The 21,835-nt window shown below is 46.2% G+C and overlaps 1 protein-coding gene across 5 annotated transcripts in view; it reads left to right on the top strand.

The window, feature by feature from the left end:
- Nucleotides 1–21,835, top strand: part of MEST (mesoderm specific transcript) — a 336,158-nt gene that overhangs the window by 235,119 nt on the left and 79,204 nt on the right. For all 5 annotated transcript variants that reach the window (XR_014981372.1, XM_085653607.1, XM_085653609.1 and 2 more), the window contains 2 exons: nt 787–888; nt 2,418–2,494. Coding sequence is in view for 4 of the 5 variants with exons in the window: in XM_085653607.1 (XP_085509733.1) it covers nt 787–888; nt 2,418–2,494 (179 nt within the window). In the remaining variant the exon portion in view is untranslated. The remainder of the gene's footprint in view (nt 1–786; nt 889–2,417; nt 2,495–21,835) is intronic.

Genomic DNA, 21,835 nt, shown 5'->3' with positions numbered 1-21,835 from the left:
ACCGCTAGTCTGCCCCACTGGGGTGGAAAGACCACTAAGCACCAGTGAACTGCAGATTTTACTGTTTTGGGGAGGTTGGGAGCGGCTCCCTGAGCATGGTCCTGTGCTTCAGCTACCACGTTCTCAATTTTGAGGTTTTTTTGTCCAGTGCATTGTGGACATTTAAGCAGTTTTTATGTCCAGGTTTGCTATGATTCACATGGTGGACCTGAACTGAAAGGATGCCAGTGGGAATCTCATGGGTCTAAATGGACAATTGGGCAGTCCTCCCAGTTGCTATTTCCGGTGTCGGCAGCTCCCTCCCATTAAGAACCCACTCACTCTATAAGAGGCAAAGGAAGGTAAACAAAGGCAGTCACAACAACTGCATTTTTGTGAGAGTGGGATTAGGATGCCTTTTCCCTTGGTGCTTGTTTCAAAATAAATGATTGTGATTGTGAAGCACTTTCCTCATTCCCTATATTACCCCCAATTGTGACCATTTGTACAGGTGGTGTTCTCATTATTGCTTATTTCGGACATGCCCCATATCCTAAAAGAGCTGAAACATGTTAATGATACTCATGGTGAATGACCAGTCAGTTGTTTTTCCTAACCAGGAAGCAGAGATTTTCAAATTGCAGACCCTTGCTAAAAATAAAAGCATATTCTGCTGTGAATCCTTATTATTTGCTTGATCTATTTTACTCACTGTAGCTGCAATTGTAAGTATAAATCCGAGTGACTCTAAATAGCTATGGACATTGCGTTGATCTAACACTATAATATCACTGATTGAATTTTCAGAATTGGAGCAGTGTTTGGTCCATATACACAACCATCAGAAGCGGAATATTGGGACATGTGGACAGGCATCCGCACAAATGATGGGAACCTAGTCATTGATAGGTACTGTAAGTTTTGTTTTCCGTTACTGCAGTACATCTTTTTTGGTACTTCTGTGTGTATATATTGAGTGTTGCAGAAAAGTGCTGGGGTTTCAGCACTGGAAACAGAGGGTCTCCATGTGTGTGATTTTCTTGGTCACTAAAGTTGAGATTTCTCCATGCATTGTTCAACAGAAGCTCTGGAAAATCAATGTGCAGCTGTGGCTTCTCTGAAAGTGACCACCATGGTATTATGCCTTTTCTGCAATTTATAACTTTATAAATAAGTAAGCATTAAACGTTAGTATTATTCCTTAATTGACCATGTACCCATTCTGGCAGCCCTAAACAAGGGCATGCTCTCAAGGTATCACAAGCTTTAGCAAAGCCAGTAGGTTGGGCCTATGATTGAAATTGCCTCTTCATTGATGAGTTTGTGTGTGGAATTGTGAATGATCAAGAGGATGAATGTAGGAATGAGTTAATGGTTGAGAGAATGGGTGCACAAGAGCAAGAATGTATGAGCCAGTGCATAGATGATGAATAACTGACTGCAAGGACGGATGGGTTAGTGAAAACAAAGAAGAGGGATTTTCATTTATAAGGCAGAGCAATTGTTTTTTCCTATTGGCTTTGAAGGGAGCCACACACACACTGTCATTAACATGCAGGTTTCTGTTCTGATTGTGTAGTTCCTTAAGCTGTCTGTTACACTGGAAGTTGCAGAGAACCTCAACCTCTTGAGAGCAAAGCAGTGTGGCACCTCCTTAAGATAACGTCCCATTTCCCTTCACAGTAAAAACAACACATCAGTTTTGATAAAAACACTATCTATTGTATTGCTAATACAATTACATAGACAAAGATGTCTATATTTCTGTGCAGAGCAGCAGAGCCAAAGCACTGAAAGGGTTGCATGTAGAAGTGGAATAAGGGGGTGCAGTGGAGCAGTATAGAGCTCCAGCTATTGATCCGCAAAGTTTAAATATAGTGTTAAGTATGGAGGAGAGAAATGTATTTGTATGTTAAATGTGCATACAATGGAAGATGAAACTCTGCATGTAGCAAGTCCAGCATAGTGTGAGGTTTTGCATATGGATCAGCATACATTTTGTACCAAGGCAAGCAACAGATTACCCTCAAGGATATTACATTGTTTACTGCCTACCTCTTGGACTATGAACACGGTCAGTGACTAAACACCTAGATGACGACAAGGCTTAGATAGTTCAGATACCAAGATTCACTGTTTCCACATGGTCTTCCATCAAATGATTTTCTAATGGCCATTATCAGTATCGAGGCCAAGATTTAGTATGAATGGATGGCAAACTTTAATTGCAGGTGACTCATAGCAAGACTTGTACCCTTTTTGGAAGTGGAGCATCTTGTGCTGCTTCTACCTTAGTCATCAATGAAAGAGCTTGGTTTTCACTTATTTGCTCCTTTCCTCAGCACAAATGTGATATTGTCTACGCTTTGCTGCATAGCACCAATATGCATGGCAGTGGCACTCAGTACAAGGTGACAATTTCTCTTTCTGGTCCTCAGTATTTTACAGTATCTCAATCAAAGGAAGAGACACCGAGATCGCTGGGTCGGAGCTTTAGCAGCTGCCTCTGTACCATGTGAGTATCTCAGCAAGTCTAAAAATGTGTAGCTATGACATTGTTTTTATATAGCACTTACATTTTTAATTTGCCTATTTTCTCAATGTTCTGCATTTTAGCTGAATGAAAACAAATGTAAAAGAAACTAACATGATTTTACAAGGGTCAAATAGTTTGATCAAGTAAAGAAGCTGAGATTAGAAGTCACTGTTCTGGTTCCTTACAGACAGTTTAGATACAATCAAAACACACAAAAGAAACCCCTGGGTCTATATACAATAATAGCCTAGCTCGGACTTTAACCACCAAGGAGTGTCCTTTTTAGAGGACGGTTTCCCTCACCCACCATATGTGGCATGCTTTATCATTGGGAACCTTCTTGTGTCGTGATACCTAGTCACGATACGGGCTACAACCTCCTCTCTGAGAAGGAAGAGCTCATGGATGTTTTTGTGCTAAGAGAGGTATGTACTAAATACCCAATTGTGGAGCTCGGAGTGGTGAAGGCAGCAGAGCAAGGGAAAAAGTGATGATTAAAACTAACTTCAGGGTTCGTAAAAAAAAAAAAAAACAATCTCCATTAGAGTGACCCTGGGCTAGGATTAAAAACAGCATGGCACTACGGAAATTATTATATATATATATTTTTTGCGAACCATGGTGCAAGAGTGTGAAATGATTTACCATATCAATTACCGCTGATAAATCAAGTGAAATGAGGATGGCATAGGTGCCCTAGTTGCAATGAACCATCATTTGTTGAGGACCGGTGCAATGCTGTTTCACTACCACAAGCTGGGAATAATCTTAAATGCCAAAAGTCAAGACATTTACTGTCTTCAAGGTTCTCCGATAGTTGGTTAGATACAACACACTCATTATGTTTTCCCAGGCAGGGAATAGCATGATGGGCTTCTAGTTACTATTCTATCCACGTTGTCCTTTTCTAATAGACGTGTAACTAAACCAGCCAGTATTCAACGGACCCAGAACCTGTACATATGATTGAAGGAAGCCACTGGACAACTACGATCTGGAAAACTGATTCAGTTGCATGGCTACTTCTAGATTTGTGGAAGCAAAGCTGTCCCAGGACCAAGATGGAGTGAGGGTTGGAAAAGTAGAGTCACAATTTGTTGTTTGAACTTGTGAGTTTGGTATCAGAATATTCTTGGAGAACTCTATCATAAAGAATTGAGTAAGTTCTTCAAAGAAAGCTTGAGCTGATGGAGCAGCAAGGCCAGCACAAGATGGATTGCAAAAAGAACGTAAGGTCTTGAATAACATCTTGATTGTGGTGTTACAAAGAATAATTTTACTAGAGAGAAATTCAGACTTGGCTTTAAAGAGTTTTTGTATATAATCGAAGCTGCTAATTATAAGTAATGAGATGTGCTAAATCATAAGAGTTTCTCCACCTACACTAAAAGTGTTTGAGAACTAAGCGATGATTCCTAAGTCTATCCCTACTATTATCTTGCTCCGCGACCGGCCCGCCATCTAACTCCGTGTTTCAAGGAGCTACCGGACTCTGCTGCTCGCATGGTGCTGATCCCTGGAATCCGCAAGCTTGCTAGCAGCTTGCCTGCTTGCAGCGTAACCCGGCCTGCATACCTGGATTGGCCACAGTCAACTGATCCATCTTTGTCCACTCGCCTTCCTCACATCGCTACCCAGCTGCCAGGCCCTCCTTCTCACGCACACAATCCCCTGGGCTCATTCGTGTCGCCCCCTTGGCGGCTGGGGAAATGGACCTAAGGAATTCTCGAATGGTCAAAGTATACAATAACCTAAACATCTTCTTTTACATCTGCTTGACACGATCTTCCCAAGCTTAAATATTACAAGCTGAAAATACACCCTTTTATACCGGATACATCAGCTACTGAACATATGAACTTGAACTTAGGCTCAAACATTGCATTTGTGGCTCATATTTTCTTTTATAAGTCCACCTGAACTGACTCCTCCCATTTAGTCAGTCTTTAATCTGTTTGCATAGACAAACTCCCCAGAGAGCACTAAACAACACGTTAGAGCAGTTAGGCTGCAACTCCTTTAGATTTATATATACCTCTTATCTAACTAAAAATGCATCCAAGAGCCTTATACACAGATTCGTCAGATCTCACCCAGAAACTCTAATGTCTGACCGATATTTCTGTGCAAAAAAAGGAACCACTAGAAGTGATCTTATTTTCTACACTAAAAGAAGAGAATAATGGACCAAGATAGTCAACGCCTCACTATTCCAAGGATCCATCCCTGAATGCCTTAAAGCTGGGCAGGTTACCCCTATCTTGAAAAAAACTCACAACGGATCACACAGATCCCAACAATTTGCATCCAATCTCTAACATGACAACACTGGCAAGCTCCTTGAGAAATGTGTCCATGTACAATTGTGCAACTACATCGAACAATTCTGCCTCCTAGACAATGCCAATTCAGATTCCGCCAGGGCCACAGTACTGAATCGGCGCTCACTCATTTAGTTGATGATGCCCAAAAAATGTTGGATCAGAACGAATCCTGCCTTCTCATCCTCCTCGACCTCTCATCAGCCTTCGATACGGTCAGCCTCTTAGACCTGCTTGAACGTAGGATGTGGTTATCTTAACTAGTTCACTTCTTTTCTCCACAACAGAATCCAAAGAACAAAGATTAACACTTCACTATCCAACCCCACACATCACACCTAGATGCCCCACAGGGGTCCTTCCTCTTGCTCACTCGCTTTAACCTATTCATGGAACCTCTAACTGATCTGCTGAATTCATCCAACATCCACTATCGTATGTACACCGACAACACCCAACTGTACCTAAAACTCTTCACCGAAGAAATATGGACTCTCAATACTACCTTACAAAAAACCCAAAATTGACAGACTTGTAACCACCTAAAACTGTACGCTATCAAAACCGAATTCCTCCTTATTACCTCACCCAAATATCCACTGGATATTGCTGATTGGATAAAACAACTAAAAGCTTTTAAATGCTTACTTCATATCATAGACTCTACAAGATCAAAGGGGAATAACGCTCGACAAGAACCTGAACATGCAGGATCACATCAGCTCTATTACCAAAGGAGCGAACTTCCAAATAAACATCTTAAGGAAAATTAAACCCTTCCTCCCCCATGATGACTTCAAGTCAGCTGTACAAGCCCTTGTGATTCCCAGGTTGGACTATGGAAATACAGCCCTTTGAGTTCTTCCCAGATGTAAACTCGCTCCACTAAGGGCCTCTCTTAACTCTGCTGCTAGACTCATTACAGGATCCAAAAAAAACACATTACTCCTGATCTTACATCTTTAAACTGGCTTCCATATGAGGCAGGGATTCACCTAAAAATCACATGCATGACCCACAAAGCCTTACGCTTCAACACCCTGAGCTACCTAGCACAAAAATTGGAGCTGTCCGTGGATGCAGAGCTCCTAGAGGCAAAAGCACCCTACTGCTGAAACCACCAAAATTCTGTAAAAAGAAAACATATAACAGAGCGTTCTCGGGTATTGCACCAAGAAACTGGGACGCCTTACCACCTGAAATCAGACTGAACCCCTCAACTGCTTCATTCAAGAAAGAGAATCCACGATTTCCACTCCTGAACACTATGTATCTACTTATTCTTGCTCGCATGTTTCTGTATTTTTGTATACTTTGGACCCTGTGGTGGTCTCTCTTGGAGGCCTCCACCATAATTTGTCCCTCCTTGATAATAATGTTCTTTATATTCCCTATCTCATTAAACACTTCGAAGCGCTCTGATACCCGCAAGGGTCATGTTCGTGCTATATAAAACTTTATAAATAAATACCATTGGTTAGAGACATTGTGTGTGTGCAGTTTTAATCTAATCAACGGCATAAAAGAATGGATAGATTTTAAAGGCCTGACCATCTTTTTCAAAGCATTTCGCAAAGTAGGAGCCAGTTACCTCACTAAACGGGTTAATCACTACACTACCTATAGACCTCTGCGCTCTTCAAATGCTAACTTGTCCTGCGTTCCCAGGATACGTCTGGCACGCATGGGAGGCAGATCCTTTGGCTTCTTGGGCGTGAAGCTTTGGAATAGCCTCCAGGAGGCCTTGAGGTTAAACGCCAACCTTCTGTCTTTAAGGAAGAACCTAAAAACTTGGCTTTTTAATCATTAATATGGGTCTTTCTCACTCTTTAGCCTACTTCTGTCAAGGCGCGAGGACACTCTAGTTTTGAGTAGCTGTGCTCTCTAACAAATACCACATTTCATTTAATTCATTTTTCATTTAAAATCAACTTAGTCTGCTTGCAGGTAGCAGGGTGGAAAAGTGAGAAGTTATGTTGCATCAATAGGCAGCAGTGTTATCTCTTGGGTTAGATGGGTATCATGGGTTCAGAAACCAGAGCTACCGCTCAGCTAAGAGATGTTTCTGTTTCAGAAAGCAGACAGGTTACACTAACTTTGTAGAGTCTTGCCTCAAAGAATAGTACTGATAACAATATCACAAATTATTTAACAGTATAGATGAAGTGCCCCACTTGTGTCATGAAACAACAGCCATAGCATCAACTTCAATCTTGTATCAAGAAAACGGCATTGTCAATACGCCGCCAAGCATCAGCCAGCTTTTTATCCTGACTAAAATATAATTCTCAAATCAAAAGCTTGCTGTTTTTCAAAAATAAACATATGTCATCAAAACAGAAGTACCCAGAGATTCTACTGGCCCAGATGTCAAGAATCTGTATCATGTGACCTTATATCACAGTCACCACCCAGAGATACACACTGTATTTGTTAGTGGTAGCTTGAAACTACCTTTTCTCAGATGACCAAAAGAAGTCATGGGTGTCACATTTGCTAGGAATGTCCACCACTGTGACTGGGATATCCACAGTAATGCCAAGGATGCTGACAGTATGCTAAGGATAGTCAACTTATGCCAGGGTTTCTCCACATGATGCCTAGGAGGCTCGTGATTGGTCAATGCAGAATATCATATGCCACAGCCATCATCATTCCTAGAAAGCCCACAATATACCACAGTGGGCTGCCTTTAGCCAATGCCAACATAGGTCATAAATGGCCACAATGTGGTAACAAGGGATATTTTATGCCAGCGCTACCTTAATTGCTAGGGTGAGCTGTAATAAACACCTGCTGGAGCAAGAGCTTCACAGTACCTTTTCTCTTTGTCCAAAGGAAGATTCCATTACTGTAGTCTTTGCTGTGCCTGATTTTGTTTATTATTGAAGCACGCCCTTGTAGTACTTTTAGTTACTCTTCTCTTATAGCTTGCAGGACCTTGAGGTGCCCATCATGATGCGTTGATGTTGGTTATAGAGGTACAAAGAAAACTGTGTAGTGCTCTGTTCGTCAGATTCACATGTGATAAAAGGATATTGATCTGGATTGGTGACGAGGGCAATAGGTGGTGACTAGGAGGTGAAGCTGGGGGCCACGTGCAGGATTTGTATGAGACTGGTGCCATCTGTGTACTGAACACACAGTATTTCAGTGCTGCTGTATAGTCAGAAACTAGATCAGTAGCTTTGTAGGATTGATGTGATATTGTGGTGTTTTGGTTTAACACTGGATGATGAATTATGTTTTTGAAAAATGGCTGGCAGCCAAAGTGTTGGCAGCTGGCAGAGTCTTTGTGGTTGAAGGGGGCTTTTTCAGTGGCGGGAGATATTTCCAGCTTGGTCGTTATTGGGAACAATGAACTGTGAAAATAATGTAGTGACTATGTTGATTGGTGCGAGTACTGCTCTGGTGAGGGGATTAATTATGTTGGACGGGAGAATCTCGTCCGCATATACAGTGAATTTGAGAGTGGTAAGATTGCTAACTTTTATGAGGAAGCAATTTTAAGGTGATCCACTTCAGTATATTGACGAGAGTGATGGGTAAAAAAGCAGTAGCTTGTTTTCTGCAACTGGCTAGTGTTAGATCCGGTTTTGTTTTGTAATTGACTGATTGTTGGCATTGAAATTTCAAGTCAAATGCTTTATTGTCTGGGATCCAAATGAAGCATTGACAAGTGGTTTTAATGACTACATTGATGGCTTTGAAGATTAAGCATAATTATTCACTTGTTATAGGTGGTGGTGGAGAGGATGTTTTTGTGTGAAAAGCAGAGAGATTTAAGTCTCAAGGGTTTTTGTACTCTTGTCTTGTGTGGAACCCAATTCTCAGTTAGTTTTTGGGTGCCTTATCATGCAGCAAACGTTAATTTTATGGAGCATACAATAAAAAAAATGTGAGTATTGCTATTGGCTTTGGGGATTAGGTTAAGTGCAGGAGGAAGCCCACATTGACTTTAGAGTGACGTGCCATTGCCAGGTTAACAAGTTCTTGCATGAGATCTTTCAGGTGCAAGTGCGTGAAGATTTAGCACTGGTTTATGGGTTTTGATGGACTGGCAGGCAGTTGATGACCGAGGGATGGTTGTCAGGATGTAGTGTTGTCTTACCACTGTGGTGTAATTTCTCAGACGGCATAGTTATGAAGAACCAGTTACTATCCTTCGGTAATACTGTTTGGGATAGATATTCTATCTAACGTCTGAATCCTCACCATTAAAATATCGCCAGGCGCCACATTGGATCCAGAAGATTTTTCAACATTTCCCACGTTCTAGTGGGTGTTGTAGTGCAACTCCGCGTCTGCTATGCTCTACCCCAGAAGTGGTGGCTGGAGCCATATACAGGCACCACCCAAGCGTGCTAATGTCAGTTTCTTTCTGGACACTCTCCGTGTAGTCAAACATGGACCCCCAAAAACTGTTGTACAAACCAGTGTGCAGATCTTTAAATTCAGACCTTTTTATGCGGAAAAGAGTCAGTTCCACAGAACGGGAAGGCAGTAGGGCAGTGATGAATCTGTGGTTAGAGTATTCATCAGAAAGAGCATTACCAAAGGTAATCAACTTTTTCTTCTTTTATGCATTTCTGACTGCTAATCCCTCACTTTTAGAATAGATACCAAAGCAGTACCTCCCCCTGGTGGTGGTCTGTGGAATGACTCTGACCCAAAATCCTGCAGGACCGAATGGCCAAAATGCCCTTCCTGCCAGACTGGCTGTAAAGGCAATAGTGCTTCATGATCAAGTGCACTGATGCTCACGCAGCAGACAACAAATATCCTGGACCGGCACTCAACGTCCTAGCGCAATTGAAGCAGCCTTGTCTCTGGTGAAGTGATCCCCAATCCCTCAGGGTGTTGCTTCTTGGCCAGCACGTAGCAGAATTTGATGCAGAGTATCAGCCACATGGATAAGGTCCTCTTCTGCTGTGCCTTGCCATTTTTTGCTTCAGAAAATCATAGAAAGAGCTGATAGTCCACCTGATCGTGTTTGGTGCATTTATGTAAAAGCTAAACATTCTTTTGGGGTCAAAGCAATGATGTCTCTCCTCCTTTTTGGAACGGAGAGGTGGGACAAAGATTGTCAGAAGTGTGATGGATTATCCAACGTGAGAGCGAGTCACAACTTTCGGTAGACCTCAGCGCTAGTTTGTCCAGAAAGAAGGTGGTTTAGGGTGGCTGGTTTGACAAATCAAAGCTGACGCTCACTCACAGCTGAGGTAATTGCAATGAGAAAGACCTTGTTCAAGGTCAGATGTTGGGGACAGTTGTGTACGAGGTCAAACAGGATACACAGCAAGAAAGTAAGGACCAAATTGAGATCCTACTGCTGCATTATGGAAGGCTTCAGAGGAAACGTGGACCCAAACCTCTGATAAAATGCATCCCACATGGTGATTTGGAATAATGGCTGGTTCAGTAAATTAAAAAATGCCGTAAGATCCAACAGTTAACCCTTAATAATGCCCACTGCAAGTCTTTACTGGGCCAAGGCCAAAAACAAAACAAGCAGCTTCGCATTCAACAGTTTCCACTGCAACAGTTCATTGTTTTTTATGTCATCTCAAGCCACAAACTTGTCCCAGCGTCCGCCGTAACCAGACTTTGTAGAAGGACACCTGGCTGCCAGGTGGCATTGATTTCTTCTGGAGGAAGATTGAATGGCGTCAACTGCTGCTGCTTAATCTCCACCCATAGAGATGTAGATTCTGCAGGCCAGAGTGCAGGACCCTGCACTGTTGCTATCACAGAAGATCCTCCCAACGCTGCAGCTTGACTGGAGGATAGATGCTCAAGACCTGAAGTTTTGGGTACCACACTCTCCTGGCCCAATCTGGAACCACTAGAATGACTTGGGCCTGGTTGTTCCTGATCTTCTTGATCTTCTGAACTCGGGCCAGGAGAGGCAGTGGTGAGAAGGCATACAGGAATCTTGCGCTCCACTGAAGGGCGTAATACGTCTCTAAGAAAGAACCCTCTTGGGAACTCCAACATGCCAAAGCGTTGACTCTGTATGTTCACAGCGGTAGCGAAGAGATTGAGCTAGGGTTTTCCTCATTCCTGCAAGATTCCCTGTGCCACCACCGCTGTAGCTGCCATTCGTGATCTGCTACGCGTCAGAGACTGAACTTTTTCTCCCTGCCGTTTGGAGATCCTGCCAGGTGGTGTATAATCAGGGACATGTCCTGATGATTCAGCCAGGTCTATAGGGTTTGTGCCTCCTGGCACAAAGCTCAGGATCCAGACCTTCTTCTTAGAATACCACATGGCGATAGTGTTGTCCTTGAGGACCTGAAGCAGTCTCCCCTTGATGGATGGTATGAAGGATTTTAATCTCAAACGAATAGCCCACAACTCCAGTAAGTCAATGTAAAGGCTGGTCTCTGCCAGAGGTCAGAAGCCTCTGATCTCCACCTCTTCCATATCACCTCCCCAACCCAGCAGTGATGTCGTAGAGAGTGTCACAAACAAAAGTCTGTGACATAGCCCCATAAGATGTCTCTCAGATGTTTTGAGTTCGGACCACCACCCCAATTGTGCTAGGAGTGTGCCCTGATGCACCCAAAGGCAATCCAGGAAAGAAAGCCAAGCTGTATGTCAACGAGCACTGCAGGAGACTCGTAAGGCATGCTCCTACTCATAAAGTCGAGGACATGGACCCATTCCTGCTCACAGAGCTGGTCCCGCAATAGGTCATCGTCATGTTCTAAGTCTTCAGTTAAGTCCAAATGTAAAAAAGCACAAAGTCCAAGTGGGCCTCATCCCAGTCCCACCTCTCTCCATGTCAGAAGTCGACAGGACGTCAAAGTGCCCCCCTGGTCTCATGCCCTGCCTGCTACCGAGAAGTCCCTTCTGAGCTGAACTTGATGTACCCTGAATTTCTGGGTCTATCGGCTATGCACAACAGATTGAAACATTTAAGAAGGCCACACTTCGCATCTTCAGAACCCTACCGGCTCCCTCTGGCATGCCTTTGCGCCCTATGGATCCACAGAGGCCTAACGCGAGCAGGTCCACCATCTGTGCTTCCTAAACCTGCTTTGGGTCAACTCCGAGGTTAGAACCAACACTTGTCCATCTCTGAACCGAATAAGTCTCTACCTCAGCTGAGGCTGTGTTGTGGCACAGTTCCGGGTGCATCACATACACTCCAATACACTCTCGCTTTGATCGACAGTGCCTTTGCCTAGGAGCCGCATTCCAGTGCTCCAACAACCTTTTTGGATCAGATACTGACCAGAGCCAACCAGATTTTGATGATGATGGTCGGGGCAAATTCTCCTCACGATATAATGATACATTTTCTCAGGACCTACAAGAGGCCAGTGATCTGGACACTTCCCCTGACAGAGGGCTGGATTCTCCCTCTGGCCCTTCTGACAGAAGAGTCAGCGTCATTTGGTGTGGTCATTAGATGGTCTGCTGAAGTACTAGATTTATAACTGCATTCCATTGAAGTAAAGAAAAAAAACCAATATCCTTGCGAAGTGTTACAACCTGGACAGACCTCATCTAAGCCATTACTGCAGTTCAGCAATGCCCTGACCAACACCCTCATGGGCACTTGGGCTATACCCTGCTCATGTCCATGTGTGAACAGACAGGTAGCATGTTGCCACAGCCCCACACCAGGTGACCATGCCTTCCAGACACAGCACCATACTGCTGTGAGCCTGGTAGAAGAGGCCTCCACTACCTCGGTCTAAGGCACGCACTCTCCCCGGCAGCTCCGCAGTGCTCTGCTCTGCCTTAAAGCCAGGCCCCTCTGTGCTGCAGGGTTCAAGACCACCCTGGTCCTGGTTCCCCACAGGCGCTTGGTGATTGTTTTTCTTGACTGTATTCAATCTGTTACTAGCGCCACTGTTGTACTGTTGTATTGTATTTCCTGGTTTATTTTACTTTATTGACTTTTCTGTTCCCCTACAGCCCTTGCTGGTGGCTGTTGCTCCCCTTTGTCTCCCCTCTGTTTTTTCCCACCACTGACCCCTCCCCCTACCGCCCGCTCCCGCCTCCTCGTCCCTCCCCCCTCCTCGTCCCTCCCCCCCACCCCTGCATTATGGCGACCGCTGCGGGGGAGCGCATGTGAGTCCTCAGACCTCGGTCTAAGGCACGCACTCCCTCGGCAGCTCCCCGGTGCTCTGCTCCGCCTTGAAGCACCCCCCTCTCTGCTGCAGGGTTCAAGACCACCCTGGTCCTGGTTCCCCACAGGCGCTTGGTGATTGTATTTCTTGGCTGTATTCAATCTGTTACCAGTACCACTGTTGTACTGTTGTATTGTATTTCCTGTTTTATTTTACTTTATTGACTTTTCTGTTCCCCTACAGCCCTTGCTGTGGGCTGTTGTTCCCCTTCGTCTCCCCTCCGTTTTTTCCTGCCGCTGGACCCTCCCCCTACCGCTCCCGCCTCCCAGCACCTCGTCCCTCCCCCCCCCACCCCTACATTATGGCGACTGCTGCGCGGTCTCGCCGCTGGTGCGCCAAAGGCGCACCTAAGGCTAGCCTGAACCGCACCCAGCGCTGGACCCTCTGGCTCCCACGCGCACCCCGACGCCGCTGCGACACCAACATCCTCCACGAACTCAACACCGGCCGATCATACACCTGCTTCCCGGCCACCCCGAAGCTCACCCATGGACCTTTCTCCTGCCGAAGCTGCAGCTTCACCAGCCAGCGAACACCTGCACGTCCAGCCCCCCCCCGCCAGGGCAGGTCGCAACCATCTCAGATGTATACTACTCAACACCCGCTCCGTCCACAGGCACGCCATCGAACTCTGGGACCTACTCGACTCATCCTCCCTGTACGTCGCCTTCCTGGCGGAGACCTGGATGAACCCTCCTCGGCACCCGACATTGCCATAGCCATCCCGGATGCCTACAAGATCACCCGCAGTGACCGCACCAACGGACCAGGAGGAGGAATCGCCATCGTCCACAAGAATACCCTCAGAACTTCGACTAGCACCGAAGACACCCGCAGCGCTGCCTAACATCTGCACTTCCAGATCCACACTGATCCCAACACCACCCTCCGAGGAACCCTTGTCTACAGACCGACCGGACCCCGGCTGCTGTTCAGCGACGCCATCACCGACGTCGTCAGCACGCACGCCCTTGCATGCACAGACTACATCCTCCTCGGAGACCTGAACTTCCACCTCGAGAACGCCAACGACAGCAACTCCACCACCCTGCTTGACAACCTCGCCAACCTCGGACTCAAACAGCTTGTCACGACACCCAGCCACTCCGCCGGACACACGCTCAACCCCATCTTTTCTGCCAGCAACCACGTCACCTTCAGCCACACCACCGAACTCCACTGGACCGACCACCGCTGCATTCCCTTCTCCTTCGAGAAACGCACCGCGCACAACCACCCGCAATGAATACCGCGCCGCAGCTGGAACAAGGTCACCGAAGACCAGCTAATCACCTCCCTCGCCCAAGACCCACCAACCGACCCCACCAACACAGCCGCCCACGACTTCAGACACTGGATCGAAAACTGCGCCAAGACTCTCGCCCCGATCAAGAAACCCTCAAACAGATACTCCAACAAAAGAGCCATCTGGTTCACCACCGACCTCCAGACATCCAAGCAAACCTGCCGAAGACTCGAGAAGAAGTGGCGCCACAAACAGACACCGGACAACCACACAGTCCTCAAGAACGCCATCCGCAAGCACCACCAACTCATTTGAACCGCCAAAAGGCATCAACAACAACGCGCACAACAGCAAAGAGCTCTTCAACATCGTGAAGGAACTCGCCAACCCCAGCTCCAGCTCCAACAACATCCTGCCGTCGCAAACCCTCTGCGACTCCCTAGCTACCTTCTTCCACCGCAAGATCACAGACATCGACGACAGCTTCAACATCCAGACCTCCCCGACAGCCGCCCCCACACTCACCGCCCCCCAGCCACACCGGCCTCCTGCTCTCCTGGAACCACGTCAACGACGACGACACCATCAAAATCATGAAAACCATCTACTTTGGTTCACCATCCGACCCCTGCCCTCACCCCATCTTCAACAAAGAGAGCTCCATCATCGCACCCCAACTCCGGAAGATCGTCAACAGCTCCCTCGGAACCGCCACCTTACCGGAGAGCTGGAAACATGCCGAGATCAACGCCCTACTCAAGAAACCCAAGGTGGACCCAAAGGACCTCAAGAACATCTGGCCCATCTCCCTGCTCCAGTTCCCGGGGAAAATCATAGAGAAGATTGTCAACAGGCAACTGACCCCAAGACGACATGATGCAGTGGGGGACAACTGAGAGTGTAGACCTTCGGAGGGGAGAAGAGAAAGGACTATGAAAACAACCCATCTCAATGGAATGGGATCTCATGCAACACAAATTCAAATTACTTGATTTACTACCCCCCCTGTGTACCCCAACACCATAATTCATGATACCGCTCTGTAACTAATTGACTCGAAGCTCCCAAATTCTGGCCCACATACTGCAATTTATGGGATATATAGACCCTCTAGAAATACCCTGCTAGACCCCATTTGGCTACTATTGACATTAGGATAGACTGACCAGTAGTACGGGGTGGTGGGGGTTAGGGAGGGAGGGGACATAGTTGTGTTTGTTTTATTTCAGTTATTTGAAAATACATGCTTTAAGCTATTGATATTTATGTGACATAACTGCAATGTTCTCGAAACTTATTGCTATTATTTGGAAGTATTTGAAGCACATTTCCTGTCGTATTGTACGAACACGGTATAGTGGATTCATACAATTTATTTGTGGTAACTGTCTCAAGATGAAAAGAAAAAAAAAGGTCTTCTGTATTAATTTCTGCATTGGATGTGCTGTCAAGGTCCTCAATAAAGTATGTTAAAAAATAAATAAATAAACAGGCATCTGACCCGTTTCATCGAGGAGAACAACACCCTGGACTCATCTCAATCCGGATTCCGCAGCAACCACAGCACTGAAACCGCCCTCATCGCCGCCACCGACGACATCAGGACCCTGCTGGACAACGGCAAAACCGCGGCCCTCATCCTCTTGGACCTCTCGGCCGCCTTCGACACTGTCTGCCACCACACCCTACGCACATGCCTCCACGACGCAGGGATCCACGAAAAATCCCTGGACTGTATCACCTCCTTCCTCACCGGCAGAACCCAGAGAGTCCACCTCCCTCCATTCCAATCCGAAGCCACCAAGAACACCTGCGGCATACCCCAAAGATCATCCCTCAGCCCGACCCTTTTTAACGTCTACTTGGCACCGCTCGCCAACATCGTCCGATCGCACGACCTCAACATCATCTCTTACGCCGACGATACCCAGCGGATCCTCTCCCTCAGTAAAAACCCTGCCACCGCCAAAACCAACCTCCATGAAGGAATGAAGGCCTTCGCCGCATGGATGAAGAACATTCACCTGAAGCTGAACTCTGGCAAGACGGAGGTCCTCATCCTTGGCTCCACCCCCTCCGCCTGGGACGACTCCTGGTGGCCGGCCACGCTGGGAGATGCACCCACTCCCACCGACCACGCACACAACTTGGGGTTCGTCCTGGACTCACCGCTATCAATGACCCAGCAAGTCAACGCCGTCTCCTCCTCCTGCTTCAACACCCTCTGCATGCTTCACAAGATTTACAGATGGATCCCCACCGGAACCAGAAAGACGGTCACCCAGGCCCTCGTCAGCAGCAGGCTGGACTACGGAAATGCCCTCTACGTGGGAATCACGGACAAACTCCAGAAAAGACTCCCAATGCATACAGAACGCCTACACGCGCCTCATCCTCGACATCCCCCGCCACAGCCACATCACTGCCCACCTGAGACCTGCATTGGCTCCCCGTCAACAAGAGGATCACCTTCAAGCTCCTTACCCACGCTCACAAAACACTCCACAACGGCGAACCAACATACCTCAAGAAACGACTCACCTTCTACACCCCGAATCGCCAGCTTCGCTCCGCCGACCTCGCCACCGTTTCATGCATCCACCAACCGACCACCGGCGGCAGATGATTCTCCCACCTCGCAGCCAATACATGGAACACCCTGCCCATCCACTTGCGACAGACGCAGGACCTGCTGACCTTCAGGAGACTTCTCAAGACCTGGCTGTTCAAGCAGTAGCAGCACCCCCCACCTTTTAGCGCCTTGAGACCCTCACGGGTGAGTATTGCGCTCTACAAATGTTTGATTGATTGATTGAGGGTTAACCTCAATTTTGTTTCTACTACCCCCCTTCCCTGCGCATTGAGACCTAAAGAATAGAGGCCTTTGGGAAGAGGATGTTTTCTTTCACAAGTCTTACCCTCAGGTCAGTCAATGCCAGTTGTTTGATGGAACGGTACTCCCATGCATTATGGAATATGTTCTCCGAGATTTGCGAGCAATCCCAGAAATATTCCCACAAACTTGACACAGACGGTTCAAGAAAGCCAGGATGCAGCCAAATACTTCATTAGGTCAGGCCCGGACACAACCGATTGTCTAGGCAGAGTCTAGACGAGAGGCAATTGTATCTTATGGGAATGAATTATTACAAATGTATTTTCCACCGTAACATTTAAAGTAGTCACTGGTGATGTATTTGATTGTACAAAGCATTATTTATTCAGATTTTTTAACAAGCATGGTAATCTTCACTCCGGGTTCAGGCAGCTGAAGTGTGCAGCGTAAAACACTCTTGACAAACAATTATACATGTATCACACAAGATTAAAAAGAAAAAGAACAAGAAAAAATACTGTGCTGTACAAGTTTTGAATTTACACTTTGCATAGCAACTAGAAACTTTCTTCCTTTTTCCAGTTGTTCTTACATACTATGGCTGTGCTTCTTCTTAATTATTGCACAGTCCATACAGGAGGTAGTCTATAATGAGAATACACATGGAGGACAAATGTGCCCTCTGTTTCCTAGTGTGTTTACTCAAATTATATTTTAAAAGGTTTACTGATTGAAAAAAGGAGACTCCTCCAACCGGTGGTATCGACGCTTTTCGGCCCTTATTATTCAGAGCATCTTCTGGGGAGTGGAAGAAAGAACAACCAGAGTAAAACTGGGCTAGGCAGATGAAAAGACTCCTCCCCTGGCCCGTGGGCAGATCATGAGGGAATCGGCTGCCTGTGATTGATGACTGCTTGGATGCTGTAAGCGTCCCAATGTGGATGGAGGAAGTCGCAGTCCTCGTTGGCACATCAGAAGTGATGCGGGGAAACACACCAGGGATGGTGCTAAGCCTTCAGTCGGATCCAGAGTTTAAAATCCTGTGGTCTCCCGACTGGGGAAGTCGCCTGTGTCGGTGGTGTGTGGTTCCGCACACATCCTCCAAAGGTCTGGGTAGAGTGGTCAGTACTAGTGTGATGCTCACATGGATGAGATCCTTGAGCTTTTCATGAGATGGTCAAGCGTTGCTCATGGATATAACTTTTTGATGGGTCTTACCTTTTTGGTGAGAAGGCCGACACCACGCTTGAGTGCTTCAAAGAAAGTGGAGCCCCTGTGTACTCCCTTGGTCTCTCCTCACCTGCAAAGCAGTATCCCCAACAGTTTCGCCCATTTTGAGGCATAGCTAAGGGTTTTGCCTACAGACCACATCAAAGCCCACCACCCAAAAACAGGCTCCCCAGTCCTTTCGGTTTAGGGGACTCAACGGACAACGTTCAAGCGTCAGGGGCAGTGAACCTCCCAGTCCCAGCTCCTCCGGCAGCAATCTTCAAGCCAAGTTAGTTTGCCATTAGCCGCACACAACGTCCGGATCAGTAATTTTCTCCCTGGGTGGCAAGCTATAGCATCAAACAGGTGGGTCCTGCAGACAGTCCAATGAGGCTATACCAAGCCATTCCTTTCTGTTCACTCCATCTTCCACCCTCATCAAAGCGGCTTTCGGGGGAACCATTTGCCCATTTTTGCTGCATGAAGTTGAAGCGCTTTTGGACAAAGGAGCCATAGAGGGAGTCCCAACTTCAGATATCATAAAAGGGTGCTACTCCTGTTACTTCCTTTTGCCGAAAAAGGGCAGAGGCCTTAGTCCTAACTCAGATGTTTACTTATCAATTTCTTCCTGCGGAAGGAGACTGGTTGGTGGTGTTGGACATTCAAGATGCTCATTTCCATATTCCCACCTTGCAGGCCCACAGGTGTTACCTGCGCTTCAAGGAGGGCCATGGGCATTTTCAGTTTGAGCTCACCAGTGCCCCTCGGGTGCGCACAAAGGTGATGGTTGTGGTTCTAGTGTACCTCTGGAGGTAGGAGGACCCAGTCTTATCCCCACTTTGACGACTGGCTGTTGAAACCAAGTGTGACACAGGGTGTCGTGGACCACCTCCAGATGATGGCGAACCTCCTTACATTGGTGGGGGTTAACGATCAACGTGCCAAAAACCCACCAACTCATTCGCATAGGGTCCTTTTCATTGGTGCCCTCCTGGATATGGTGCATTTTCTGGCCTTCATTGCAGATCAATGCGTCCCGGACATTCTGGCTATGATCTTGATGTTTCAGGCTCACTGGGTCTCAGCGAGGATGGCTCTGAGGCTTCTTGGCAGCCTCCTGCATCCTACTTGTCGATCATGCCAGATGGCACATGCAGGCTCTGCAGTGGGATCTAAAGTCTCCATGAACTCAGCACCAAGGGAATATGGCAGATTCTATCCAAGGTTTGAAGGAGACTGCAAAAGATCTACTGTGGTGGCTTCTTGATTACAGTTGGACCAGCGGCAGGTCCCTCCGCTACCCCACCCTGATCTAACGCTAGAGGGGACAGTGGTAACAGATATGTTACTGCTGAATGACTTATCTGTCGAAAAAGTTAGACGCCAGCTCAGGATCTATGTACAAAGGTGCTGAAAAGAAAGGAACTGGCATCAGTGTGCTTGGGTGGCTGTTAAACGTAGCTCCTGCCATCACTTCAGGGCTGGAGTAGAGTAGAAAAGGAGTCTCACAGTGCCACTAATTGGCACAAAGGGCATTTGCTGAAAAAATATTCTGGATACTGTCTGGCGCTTTCAGATATTTTGGTGGTGAAGAATCTGCTGTTAGAATTATCCATCTGAAAACCGAATGGAATGCTGACTTTATGCTGGGTTGGTTCAGTGAGTTGTTTGATGTGTTGAGAAGGTCAAATAATACTTACTTCAAAATTCTGCTGGGGGAATTATATGGAAGTTTGATGTCCAGGACAATGCTATTTTTAAACTAGATGCGAGAAGTGTCTTGTGAGTAGTTATATAGAGTTATTCATAATGAGTTTGTGGCTTACATATGCCTAACGCAACTTGTGAACAGAGGTCATTTTTTTAACTAATTTGTGTAACCAAAATGGGGCCCCAAAATAAAGCTTGTGGCCAGAGCTCTCACAATCCTTAAGATGCCTCTGTTTTCTGCACAAAACCAGAATTAACACATTTTTATAAATAAATGACAGGAACAGTAAAAAATAACAAAGTTACTGTCTATCCCATTGCTAAGTTAAATTTGGAACACTTTAGGAACCCTAGGCATGTCCTTAGTCCTCACAAGATGGGAGAGATCTCTTATTTTCCGTCTCAGGGCAGGATCAATTTATTAGTTACTGTTTTTCAAAAATCTCCCCGATTCCGTTGATAACACAGATTTGATCTGCCCCAGTGATAATCAATCTGCACAATCACTTTTGCACTTTGTGTTCTTTTGTAAATATCATTAGTTAGGAGCACATGGCGGACCCTATTTAAGGTTTTTGTCCTCCTATCTTGATAATTGTATATTTGCATCTGTGTTTCTGTTTGTGTCTGTATTTGCATTTTTTAAGTTGGTTATACGATGAACTCGTTAAATTAATGTGAACTTGGATTCTTATTATTGTCACACTGTGGATTTGTATTTTTATATCATGTGCTTCTATGGTCTATTTTACTGGGCCGAATAAAGAATTTTGAATTTGAACAAAGTTACATAAGACTCTAGGGTACAAAAGAGTTCATTCAATTCAGATAGTTGCGCGGTTAGGAAAATAGTTGGCAGATAGTTGGGAAATCTGGCATATGAGAGAAGGGGGTTGGGATGTTGGACAAATGAGATTGCATAATTTTGCACATTTCCTAACGTTCTGTTTTAATTAGTTCTCTCAGCGGCTCTGTGTGACCCTAATTTGGGATAAACTTCCCACAGTAGTTGGCTACTCAAAGGACATTGCTGCAGTCACGGTAGACATGACTCGCAGGGGGCGTGCAGGGAGAGGTTTAATTTATTAATAAAATTAAACTTATCTTCCTGCCGGCCGGGTCCCGTGTCGTCTCTGCTCCTCTCCAGCGCTTCTGCCTCGAACAGGAACCAGGCAGCCAGGCTCCCACTCTTAAGCCAATCAAAACACTGCAGGCAGTGTTGTGATTGATCGGGACGCCCCGCCAGGGGCTAATAGCCCGGCCATGTTCTCTATGTAGACTGCATTGCAGCCTACATTGAGAAGGGCAGAGTGCACATGACTAACCAGTTATGCCCACTCAGGAGTGGGCACACCACTCCTACCCTACCCAACCCTTCTCGCAGAGCAGCCCCACCCACCTGCCCGCCCGCAACCAAACCCTTCTACTTTCTCAAAGTGCGAGAAGCAGAGACATAAAATGGTAGTTATTATCGTTTTCAGTTCCTGCGTCTCGAACTGTGAGAAAGCAGTGGGGCGATGCTCCTCTGCCCTAGTGGAGGCGCCGCCGTCTCAGATATGTTCTGGAGTGGGCAGCTGTCTTTTGGTGGTCAACTCCAGATTATGGACTTTACAAAGAACCCAGCTAGTACCTTGATAATGATGTTTGGAGCACCTCATCACCTGATACTACTTCAAAGCTATCTACAGTTGCACCAGAACTATGCACATATTTAAAATCTATTATGTTTCTGAACTCCAGATGAAACGCTAGCGATGATGTCTAGCATGGGGAACCACAGGGCTTCTCTGATGTTGGCTAGGTTGTTGTCTTCAGTCTGTGTTATAGCTCTCTCCTCAATGACATTTGTTTTGG

The sequence above is a fragment of the Triturus cristatus genome, chromosome 4_1, assembly GCF_964204655.1.
Source record: "Triturus cristatus chromosome 4_1, aTriCri1.1, whole genome shotgun sequence".
NCBI lineage: Eukaryota > Metazoa > Chordata > Amphibia > Caudata > Salamandridae > Triturus > Triturus cristatus.
The sequence above is the reverse complement of the archived record's forward strand: the minus strand, read 5'-3'. Positions and strand labels throughout refer to the sequence as shown.